Source organism: Crinia signifera, chromosome 8 (assembly GCF_055691185.1).
Source record: "Crinia signifera chromosome 8, ASM5569118v1, whole genome shotgun sequence".
NCBI lineage: Eukaryota > Metazoa > Chordata > Amphibia > Anura > Myobatrachidae > Crinia > Crinia signifera.
In genome coordinates this window covers 165,063,286-165,076,112 of record NC_139224.1, presented here as the reverse complement: position 1 = coordinate 165,076,112, position 12,827 = coordinate 165,063,286, and the positions used below count along the sequence as shown (strand labels likewise).

General features: G+C 45.2%; 1 protein-coding gene across 13 annotated transcripts in view; it reads right to left on the bottom strand.

Annotated features, from left to right (window-relative positions):
- The window catches only part of NFIA (nuclear factor I A), a 244,592-nt gene that overhangs the window by 18,459 nt on the left and 213,306 nt on the right, over positions 1-12,827 (bottom strand). For all 13 annotated transcript variants that reach the window (XM_083157639.1, XM_083157638.1, XM_083157644.1 and 10 more), the window contains one exon: positions 9,292-9,383. In XM_083157639.1, coding sequence (XP_083013765.1) covers positions 9,292-9,383 — 92 coding nt within the window. The remainder of the gene's footprint in view (positions 1-9,291; positions 9,384-12,827) is intronic.

Genomic DNA, 12,827 nt, shown 5'->3' with positions numbered 1-12,827 from the left:
TTATTTTCAATGATTTACAATTTTTTGGAATGTATATTTAGTCATTACACTTCTGTTGATAGCCATGTTTAGTCTTTCAAAATCAGAGTCGGCTGATTGGTGGTTTAAGGGCTGCGGACATCTTGCTTGAAAATTTCGGAATGAGAAATTATTTATAAACCTTTTTTTTTTGCTCTGTTTTGGCCTTTTTTTCTGTTACAAATGTGTGTTAGAAGCTGCGACAAATACCAGAAGGCTGTTACTTTATCTCTTTCTGAGCAGGATTCTTTGCAGAGGTCCGGATTTTCTTTTTATGTGGGAAGGCTACATTTAATCTATTATTTCAAAGATAAGTTCTATCTAAATCTTTAGGTTCTAAGTAACTATCCTTGCCTGTGCTAATAAGTCTACGTAGTATAGGGGAGGATTTAATGGCAGGTCAAGGGTACAAATTGCCATTGCCGTGGCGTTTAAATGCCGGTGATGGCACTGTGCCTTGCGCCCTTTGCCTGTCTGACAAAATCTTCTTAAGTGCTCGCTATCGTATGGGTAGCGAACAGTTTTGTGCGTGATTGCGCTGATTTACACTGTGCCCCCCCTTCCCAATGTAGAATATTGTGGTCCCATATAAACAACCAATAATCATCCAGCAACCACTCGCCACTAAAGATCAGACAAAGAAATATCGCAGTGACACAAGCAGTACGGAGATACGGCAATGTCACTCTCATCTGCGTTGTGTGCTCGATTTCAATATATCGTTCAGTAACATCACTGGTACTCCACTGAACATGCAGACATTGATGATGTAGTCAAAATTTGACGACAGGGGTTGCCATTAATGACCCATGGGAGCGCGCATCATTAACGATATAGTGCGTACACACTAGACGATATGGGCGATAATTTTGCTAACAATATCGTGCATATCTTTCTTTAAAAATCTTATAGTGTGTGTTACACACTAGTCACACTGGAATTTCACGGGCAATCGCAGCCAATCTTGTTGCCCACACTTAACATTAATGCGTAAGGTTTATTTGGGGGCGCATTTATGTGCGTTTTTTTCTTTTGCAGACTTCTGTCTTTTTTTTTGTATTACTGTATTTTTGTATTTTGTATTTTTTTTTTTTATTTCCCCTTTAGGAAGTGGCATACTACACAGATCAGAGACTTTTTTTTATACTATAAACCCCACTGTATACAAAGCACAGGAAAGTGTAAGGGGGTAGCGGAGAAAAAAAGAATGAAGGGTGGGTGGGGGGAAAGCTAAAAGCAGCTTAGTATGTGTTAACGCCGCTATTCTGTCGGCTTAAAGTGTATTTTATGCTTGATCAACAGTGCCCTTTCATTACGCTTTTCTTTTCATTCATTCGGGACATCAAAGGGACACCAGCACAGTACCTGATCTTAAGGAGGAACTTGCAAGAGTGTTCTTAAGAAAACAGGGTATTCGAACCCACAGACCCCTGTGGACAAGCCAGTTCAAAGAGAATATTTCAACAATGATTACATTTTGTAAATCTTTTTACACAGGACAGCTTGTTTCCTGCTTTTTCATAAAAAATAGATTGCGGCCATTAAAACCGGGCCCTGGACAGGACTTTTTCTTCAACGCTGAGGCTCTATCAGGATTAAAGCAACGCAGGAGATAGGAATTGCCGGGGAGCGGGAGAAAAAAAGCCTACCAAAGCTTAGATCTTCAGCATGTCCATTCTGCTACTCAGAATCTTAATTCCCGGTACTGCAAGGAACCTATTTTCACGGGGCTTTCTGAAAAATGTGCGCAATATAAATTTTTGAGGAAACCGTCGAACGTTGAAGACTAGTTTCTGCTCTCGGAACTCTCCCGCCCGACTTTTTGCACCCAACGGGAGCACAATGAGGGGTTGTGATCTCTGTTAATTAAAAGAAGGAAAAAAAAAAAACGAGACGATAGTTGAGATTTGAGAAAGGGTTAAGACCATTTGAAAGAGACCTCAAACTCTCCAAGGCATGTGAAAGCAAATCTCCTGCCAAACCCACCCCAACCAAAACAAAGACAATTTCATAAAGAAACTGTAGGTGGGAAGTGGAGTTTTCGACCTTTTCCAACCATATGCAAGTTACATCAACAATATTGGTTTGGAGGCAGATTCCGAGAGATATTCCCGTTTCATTACAGCGAGAACACAAGGAGGACTCCTATATAGTTTACTGTCTCGTTTTATGAAGAACATCTGAGCTTTCTGGACACGGACAATAGGGGCGGCATCTGATCACGCCGCAGAATGCACCATTAACGTCTCCGATGGACAAAAGGAGGGGGCGCTGATCTCCTAGACTTTGCCAAAAACCATTTCTGCGTTGGCTCGGGGGTGTATAACCCTGTTGCTAGGCAGCCATGTTTATTTCTCCTCTTTTTTTGTGTCTACTCTCGGAAATCTGAGAGTATTGGTGAACCCTGTAACAATTTAGTGGTAAAAAGCAGCTTGTTTTTGATATTATTTCTTCTCATCTACCAGAAGTAAATGATTAAAACCTGGATTGCGTTTGGTGTTTCTACTCCGAATACCGTCTACTCCATTATATAATGTGTGGGGCGGAAACCACGGTAGCCCCGTGAGATGTGGCTGCAAAACGATGAGTGATGAAGCTAAACGAGAAATGTTTTCATGACACAATTCAGTGTCACAAGGGTCTACGGATTTAATATCACTCCAGTGGGGCAAATGCCACGGACCCTTTACATAACTGAGATACACACACATAAGTCTGATTCCCATGGATAATTGGTCAGGGAGGTTCCCGTGGTAATTGGTCAGAGAGTTTCCCGTGGGTAATTGGTCCTGTGGGTAAATGGTCAGGGAGGTTCCCGTGGGTCATTGGTCAGGGAGACTCCCGCGGGTCATTGGCCAGGGAGACTCCCGCGGGTCATTGGCCAGGGAGACTCCCGCGGGTAATCGGTCAGGGAGACTCCCGCGGGTAATCGGTCAGGGAGACTCCCGCGGGTAATCGGTCAGGGAGACTCCCGCGGGCAATCGGTCAGGGAGACTCCCGCGGGCAATCGGTCAGGGAGACTCCCGCGGGTAATCGGTCAGGGAGACTCCCGCGGGTAATCGGTCAGGGAGACTCCCGCGGGTAATCGGTCAGGGAGACTCCCGCGGGTAAACGGTCAGGGAGACTCCCGCGGGTAATCGGTCAGGGAGACTCCCGCGGGTAATAAGTCAGGGAGAATCCCACGGGTAATTGGTCAGGGAGACTCCAGTGGATAATCGGTCAGGGAGACTCCCGTGGGTAATGGTGTAAGAACACCCATTTTTCTGCTCCTCTCCTGGAAGCTATTCGGACATCCATACTAAAAGCAGCACTGCACCAGACACAACATGCGGGGCGGCTTATGGCTGAGCCTAATTTGCATGTGATCCTGTATCCCCGCCACACATGCTTCCCACGAGACGGCAGAGGAATTTGCTTTCTTACACATTATACTGCTGCACAATAAACTCTGAAAGGGAAAGGTTTCTGGTATAGAGCGCAGTACACAGAGGCACGCTCCATGCGAGTCTCTTCACAGAACTCAGGACAAGTACGCTAAGTACGCTTAGAAAAGACAGTAACGAATACATATTTAGCATATTATGTATTTTATGGGGCAACTCCTTTGGTGATCTCGATTGCATTAAAATAAATTAAAGGCCCCCACACACCACATGGAGGTTCACAAACTCCGAACTACTCTCCAGTTTTTCCCTTTTAGCAACTGTTGAGCATTTTTGGTAACAGACCCCAATGCTTTCTGCGGCAAAGTATGGAAAGGAGGAGAATTCCTTCCCATAATTAGCTATAATTATTTGCAGTGAGAAGCGGAGGAGTGCATCATCGGCCCCGTAGCAAGATTTGGTTAGGGGCCCAGCGATACTTCTCAATCCTCCACGTACAATGGTAAAATGTTATTATTTAAATGTTTAAGTTTCTTCGAGGTAGTTGGCTGCTAGTGAATGGATGCAGTGCTAGACCCGGAATCTAAGGCCTGCACACCTGTCACGCTTCTGGAGCAAAGGGGAGCGGGCGACAATGCGAGCAGGCTTAAAATCACACGCAGCGCAGCGAAATTCGCAGCGCTGCCTGTGAACCAGAATAAGGTTTACAATACGTAAGAGTATCCAGTATTTCTAATGCTCGTCTATCACTTTTTGGATTTTCCTGTATATGCTGTAATTTTTGGGTTAAAAAGGTTTTTGAACGCCTGGGATCCCCTAGAGAAGAACGTTGTTCTGTTGAATGGATGATTATGAATTGTTATTTCAGCCACTAAATGTCTGGCTTTAACGGGCGCTTGATCAAATAACGTCCTGCTCCACTTTCTCCATAGTGAATTGATAGGCTGCAATCTCATTAACATCGCTTCCAGATCACTGTATGAAGCAGACGGCTGCACCCTAGGTCAGAACTCCAATATAATTAGCACCGACTCCTGAAAAACCCACCAAAGATACGGGCAAGTGATTAATATTTCTCTGAGCAACAGGAAAACAAAAGAATCTATTTTATTGGCAGGACGAGTTCTCAGCTGTCAGTCAAACAAATCTGATTTGATGGAACTCAGAAGCCGCTCGGCCTGATGGGGGGAGGAAAGGAATCACGTTGGGTGGATCACCTGGCCTGGATCAATGCTTTCAAGAAGCACCAAGCCCCCTCCCCCCGCCATAAATAATGTACACTCAGCCGATCGGCTTACGCAAGAGAGAGAAAAGGGACGGAACTTAATGTTATATTTTATTTATCCATTTATTTTGCATCATTCGGACACGTTCTCGCTTTCCATTCTTCTCTTGTAACAATTACTGTACCAACCACTCTGACAGACGGGATCAATGTATTGATCGGCCAGCCTGATGCAGTAACATAGCAGACTAATCTGATATACCATTATCTGTTATGGATGTGTGACGGGACGCTAAATGGGGCTGCAGGAGCCACACACGCAAACTGAAGCGTCTATCTATCTATCTACCTGTGGATTATTCTATATATCTATGTATCTACAAAAGGAAAGGTACCTGCACTCGCACACACCTAAGGCACTAATCATGGGGTGCCCCAAAGGCACACCTTGGTGCGCCAATATACACAGTCCAGATTCCCTAATTAGGGAAAAATCGAGCAATCTCCGGTTTGTAAAAAAATTTTGTATTTAATTCAAAGAAAAGTACATACCAAGCGATGCTTTAAGGACCACAAAATAATACCTCCTCAGACGTTTCAATCCACCACCGTGGATCTTTATCAAGGAGATAGTCACCAGAGTCAAGGTAAAAAAAAATAGAACCGCAACGGAGCCACCAGTATTGAAGTCTATCAGCGCCAATAGTCAGAGACCTTAATTCTGGTGACTATCTCCTTGATAAAGATCCACGGTGGTGGATCGAAACGTCGGAGGAGGTATTATCTTGTGGTCCTTAAAGCATCTCTTGGTATGTACTTCTTTGAATTAAATACAAACGTTTTTTACAAACCGGAGAGTGCGCCATTTTTCCCTAATTAAGGAATCTGGACTGTATCTATGTATCTATCTATCTGTGGATTCTATCTATCTATCTATCTATCTATCTATCTATCTATCTATGGATCGGTGGTGGGGACCCGGCATCGACAAGTGCAAAGACAGCCGCAGAGGACCTACCTTGTTCAGAGGAAGGAGCCGTTAGCGATGAGCACTCCTGCATCGTTAACGGCTGTGTGCACAGTAAGTAATGGTGGGGCGTACAGGCCTTAAAGCTACACAATTTCAAAAAGTTTCTCCTCAAAACCAAGTTACAACACGAGTAATGCCCCACCACACACCAGTGACGGAACTCAGCAATCCCCATTCCCACAACGGTCGGGTTGGCGGAATCGGGGCATTTTTGAACATGCAGAATTTCCCCGATCCCGTCAACAGATAGGCGGTGCTGACAGTTGTGCTTTCCGCCTGCCGGGCCCTCTTGTATTAAATATGGAAGCAAGATGGATGTGAGTTTCTGGATTCATTGTGAATTCTCCAGCTCACAAGTAAGTAGGCTGGAAACAACATTGCTAAAGTTTATGACTATGAGCCAGATGCACTAAGCTTCAAAAGTGATAAAAGAGAGAGGGATAAACAACCAGCCAATCAGCTCCTGCCTGATGTTTTATAAACACAGTCTGTGACATGGCAGGTAGGAGCTGATTGGCTGGCTGTCTATCACTCTCCATTTTATCACTTTTTAAGCTTAGTGCATCTGGTCCTAGGAGACTCTAAGTTGCGATATTGTAGATGAGTTATTATACCGACAGGAATCAGTCAGTATGAGGTCCTTGGACTGTAGGATACCGCTGTACCCACACGGAACACCAGGCTCAGTGTGGAAGCGGTTCAGTCCACTGCGCATAGAGGCCGCGCATTATCTCCCCATGCACACAACGAAAGTGTTATTTTCCCTCTCATGTCCTCATAGTGGGCTGTATAAGGGCACATTCATACAGATCATATATCAAGGGCATATCTTACTTTAGTCTGGGATAAAGGGATTTGGGAATACGGCACATCCCCGCTCTACTACACTATAATATGAATTTATCTATGTAACAATACAGGAATGGCAGATCAACGGGCTCAAACAGCAACATGATATACAGCGATGTCAGATGCACAAAGAGAGAGAGAATAACTGGGGGGGGGGGGGGAGATCTAAGCTGATCACCCCTGAGCTGGCTGACGATACAGACTCCAGTAAGAATTGATTTATTTCTGCGTCAGACGCGTCTGTACTCCTGAATCAGACATCCAATGCGGCGCAAATTGTGGTGGATGCGCTTGGCAGGCGGTTCGCTGCTCATCTTGAACTTCTGTACTGACGTTATCAAAGGCATCGCAACAAACCCAAACCTGTTTCAGTGACGTGACATTTTCTCCGTACACCCCAACAACTGACGATATGCACCTCAGTGTGCGACCTTGTTTCTACCAGCAGGGCAGCCGAAAGGGTACAGCTGTCCTGGGCCCTGGCAGCTGCCCACAGTGGCATGGCACCACCCCCCGCACCCACAGAATGCCTCCCCCACCCGGTGGCCCGCCAGGTAGGCACGCACAATACACTACAGCCTGCAGAGCCAGCCTGTAACATAGCAGTTGGGAGCTGATTGGCTGGCTGTTTATCACTGTGGTCCTGTGACTGATATGAGGCGCAGTCTGATGGCCGTGAGGGGGAAGCAGTGATCTACCTGCTCTGGCCTGGTGGGAAATTCGGATGCAAGAGAACATTAACTAAGGGATCTTGTTTGTTACCTTTTATTTATTTTGTAAAACATTTTTTAAACCTCCCTTTTATTATTGAACCAGTGCAACATACAAAAATCATCTACTTGTACCAGCAACGCTCACTCCAACCACACTTGAATCAGGTCCTGAGTGAGTAGCGAGTTAGATTGGAATCTTGAATGGGCCTTGTGTTTGCTCCAGGAATGATGACAGATAAAGTGCATTGGAAGCAGAGTATGTTTGACCAGGTTCTATTGAAATACAGCATGCAATAGTCTTCTATGATATTATGGCCACTAGGTGGCGGTGTTAAATTGATACTCCAAATAAAACATCATCTGTTTCATTGCATCATCAAAAATAATGTGAACTGCAAAAAAATAAAAAGTTCTGAAATTCATTGCATATAATTTTGTGGGATGATGTATTATCACGGGACATGCAGCCACCTTGTGCCTCGTGCCCCCCTGGTGTCACCGGCTGCATGCTCCAGAATATGTCTCCCTCCGATGTGTGCGAGTGATAGGTGCGCTGTGGACTCTAGAACAGGATGCGCCGGCTCTGTCTACCAGATTCTAAATCAAAAGATTTATGAGTGTTTCAAATCCACACCTGTGGTATTACTTCAAATCGCTGAGCCGGTGTCAAGTTGAGCAATTCTTCAAATAGTGCAAATAGTTGTTTGGTTTTTAAATAGAATTACAGAGATGGTGTACACGCGGAGCTCGGATACAGGCAGGGGGAAATCAGGCTATATGAAGTAACGAAACAGCAAGATGATAAGCAGCGAGTATTAGGAGATTATCAAATGCTGATATGCAAGAAGCTGGTCTAATGTGGTATAATGTGTTATACAATTCAATTTAACTTTAATATCATTAAGTGGGAAAGATTGTCCCAAGACAGCAATAATAGTATCTGTGAGCGAGATTAACCAAACTAAACTCTAGAACAGGAGCATACAACCATTTCCAGAGCAGATATATCGTCAATGTATCTGATCAGTTTTAAACATCTGCTGTTACTTTCTGAAAATGTACTGAAGTTCGAAGAGATACAAACTGGTAAATTGATACAATGGATGACACTCATGAACAGTTGAAAACACTGGTGTGTCTGTAAGTAAATCAGATTTAGGAGGTCATCCTGGTTGACTCTCCCCAATGCGAAATTACAACGGGAACCGATGGTGAAGGCCTGCACATGTGCATATGAAGGTGCCCGCACAGAAGGCCTTCTGTGCGGACACCTTCAGAGACATGCATGGGGGGGCATAATGGAGGTGTGATAGCATAGTTTCCTGGATGTCAGCTGCCCGCCCGGTTCACATAGCAGGGTGCTGCAAATCTGAGTCACTAGTGAGTCGCTTAAGAAATAATTTGTTGGTCAGAGACCATCGAATGAGTTTGGATGTTGAGTAGGCTGCAGATGAAAGGGAGAGAACCGTCAGTAAAGTATAAGTCTACACCAGCGAGCTGAGGTTGAACTAGATGGACGCAAGTCTTTTTTCAGCCTTACCTACTATGTTACTATGTCCCGCACGCAAGGATGCAAATGGATGTTTATGCAAAACATCCATACGCATGCCTGCCGAGACATTCACCATCCAGTAGGGGGGTGGGTGTTTGTGCATGCGGCGTTTAGTTGGCTCACAAAGCTGCGAAATTCGCAGCTGTGCGTGTCAGCCAGTATGACCTTCTTTGTATGTGTACAAACAGATGCAAATCCTGCCCTTTACCACATAAGTATCACATATAAACACAATCTGCTTCATTTAATATTTTTATAACAAAATTTTTGGCCTAGGGGTGCTGTGAAAAATTCTGATACTCTAGGGTGCCACGATTCAAAAGATTGGGAACCCCATGCTGCTGTATGTTGTGTACATTTGTCCCAAACACATGGCTGAATAATTGTCACAGTCACCGCCTCCAAAGGTATGACATCATTACTAGTGATGCGTACGGACCTGGTGCTAAATAACAGGGAGGGCACAATGACAAACCTCTCTGCTTAATGCACAATGAAAGTAAAACTGTCGCAGAACCCACCTGAGTCTGTTGAGGGATATTTACAAAGCCTGGATCTCGCGGTCCAACACTCACGAATCGGTTTGCCGGGGAAGTGCTGGATGTTGAGTAGGCTGCAGATGAAAGGGAGAGAACCGTCAGTAAAGTATAAGTCTACACCAGCGAGCTGAGGCAACACTAATGCAGAGCGGACACATGTGAACTCCCCTAATACAGCATTGTGCAGAGCAAAACAAAGAAATCAATGTTTTATTGACAGCTCAGGTGTCATAAAAGAGAGAGAGAGCGCAATTCCGTATTTTACAAACATAAGTATATGAGCAACTCACTATGGGAAATATGTATCAAACCTTGAAGAGAGATCATTGGGAATAATAAATAAAGGGCCTGATTCATGCGCACGGATGGAATGCGAATGCGTGAGTTGTCCGTACGAACAAAGCCAGTGAAGGATTGTCATTGCTGACCGTTCGCAACTTGATTGACAGCCAGCGTGCCGCCCACAATTGATGGCCATCTGTCAATCTAGTTCAGCGATGACAATCTATAGCAGGAAGCTCCCGATCGTTGTAAGGAAGGGACGCTGATGTCAGCAGCGGCCCCAATCTCTCCCACGGCTTTTGCATCACTGAGGAAGTCTAGATTTGCTCGCCGTATGCACACGTTGGGGGTAAATTCATTTGATTCTGAATCAATTCCCCCCTCTTCTCATTGCCTCTGGTGGGGTGGCGACTACCTAATCGCCAGGCCCCAAAGATTCACAGTCCACCCATTAGGTCTGAATCCCCAATCAGCTTCTAACTGCCACTGTTAAAAATAACAGTTGGGAGCAGATTGAAAAAAAACACAAAAAAAAACAGCGGAGATAAATGACCAATCTGATCGATGGATTTAAACCGGCAACTGCCAAACAACAAGTGTGATTTAACGTCGCTGCCTTGTTGCCGCTTTAAATATATTGGTCAGCTCCGCCTCTAGAGTAAATCTAGCGCTCCAGGGAAGGTTTTAACAAAAGTAAAGGAGAAGCTGTTACCTATAGCAACCAATCATATTTCAGTGGATTTGTCACTATGGGAACACCTTCACTTGTTCCCTTTGCAAGGGCTGATACATCTCCCCCTAATTCCTTAGTTCAGGGCGCTGAATGCCATTTCTCCTACCTCATTTATGTATTAACTGTTGGGAAAGACTCTGTAGACCGGGGAAACAAACTATAAAACGCTGATTGTGTAATTGCCACAAGAGAATATTGGCACTATATCCCTAGCAGTAACGGTCAAGTCATGTTGTAATGCATTATGTACACGGTCCCTGGATTTACTCACATCGCATTATTGTTGTGTTTTATATCCTGCAGAAATGGTTCTCCAGCCAAAGATCATTCTGACAAATAACATCACACTTTACACTTCCAGCACTACAGGCAGTACTCGTGTGTGTGTTTGTGTGGAATCCGTGCAAGTACTAACTCACAATCAGATCTTACCAGGAACTTTACCAAGTTCAAAGATGCCCAGTGTTTTATAAAAACTCTGGGCTTTCCCCTGAAAAAGTCAGCGTGTCTATGCCCGCTGTGGGTGGTCCGCTGACATCACATGACGTTAGCGCCCACACAGAATTTGGCCTTCTCCGGCCAAGGTAAAAGTCAGTTTAGTCTGAAGTCTATCTGCAAAAAAATAAAATAAATCGATGATGTTATGTAACGCAGCCTAGCAAACAGGCAGTCCTCTAGGTAACGTGGAAACAAGTTCGTAGCCACTGCAGCAACCAACTGTCTCACAGGATCTGCCTTGCGGTTTAAAACTTGAAACATAGTAAGCTTTCCGGCCCTCTTTACTAACTGTCTCACCTTCCCTTTCCCCTTCAACCCACTATTTGTTCCGTCATAATGTATTATTTGCTTAAATAATTTGTTATACCGCCTGTCACAAATAACGGACGATGATGTGGTTGGAAGTGGAGGGACGCATTGTTTGCGGTTTATAATAACGGAGTGGGGGGAGATCTATTTGAAAACAGAGCTCTGCCTCCGGAGGTCATGGTAAACGGAGAACGACGTTTGAGCTCAAAGTTTAAGGATTGGAAAATGACATTTCCGCGCCTAGTTTTTCTTTCCGCACACACGTGGGGGACAGAAATTGTGGGTCTTTGTGAAGTCTGCACAGTACGCGCATAGAAAGGATTTCAGGTTCAAAGCTTCGCTGCAAAAGCTGGAGTTGGTCCAAGCGGATGGGAATTCTTCCGAAGCCTGCAAATCATGTGAGGACTAAAGTGCTGTAATAATGACATTGCAGCTGAACTCTGCTGCAAACACAATTGGAGAAAAGACCACAGGCCCAATCTGTCCCTGTAACGTGATTATTAGCGAGCACCGTCATTTATCAGGGGTGGTCCAGGTGACCTATCTAACGAGGAGGTCACCAGGGTGAACGCGCACTTGCACCTGACAGAACCTGAGATGTCTGACATTCTATTTAAGTGCGCTAGGCTGCTGAATGCATGCTATTGTTCTCTGTTATCAGTCATTTCCTGTAACAAAAAAAAAAAAAAAGTAGCTAGTCTAGTGTGCCCTGGCCGGGGTTACCGACAGGAAACGTGGAAAGCACGGCCTGTCACCCTCACAGCTTTAACCCAAATATCTTTTATGATTCGCTACTAAACCTTTCCATGGATTTGCGAACAGGCCAGGGTTATCAATGTTTAAGCACAGATGGGTAAATCAAATTGTCTGAGGTCCTAATTAAGCCACTTGTGCTCAAGAGCTTATATCAGGGTTGCCGACTTTTTAATGCTCCTCTCCGGGAGAAGCCCGGAGAGGAGACTTTCCTTACCCGTTCGGGGGGCGGAACTTGACGGTGACGTCATTAAGCCCCGCCCCCACTACGGGAAATAGTGGAAATTACTGATATCCATGGAGGGGGTGGGGCTAAAATTACGCGATTGTGCCATTTTAGCTCCGCCCCCTCCTCTGAGACCCGCGGATTGTGGCATTTACATGCCGCGATTCGGTGGGTTCCAGGGGGTCCCCCAGATTCCAGGAAGGGTTGCCCACCCTTCCGGGGGGCCGGGAGGGGGACCCGATTTTTGGTAGACTCCCGGGAGGGTCGGCAACCCTGGCGTATATCCGTAATACCTGGCCTATCATATATATACCTACTGTATATTCTGCAGAGCGGGGAAGCGCCAGGCAGGAGAGGCACTCTCCCTGCTCTGCATCCTTTGGTTAAAAAGTGCCCCCAGGGGAGTTGCCGGGGAAGTTGAATGTTCAAATGAATGGGTGGCTGCTGATTGGCTGAGAGAGGTCTATCAACCAGTCAGCGGCCACCCACACATTTCAATGGGAGTTTTGCAATCTCCTTTCCGCCTGCCGCTACTACCAAAACTCCCAATCAAATGAATGGTCCGCTGCAATTATTATCCTTTATGTAATTGGCGCTATGAGGGGTTCATGTAACCTAACATAGTACATACACTTGCCGTGTGTGGATCATGGGGTCAACCCGTAATTAGGTGTCTAGGTCAACCTCAAAAGGTCATCATAAGGTGAACACTGGGAA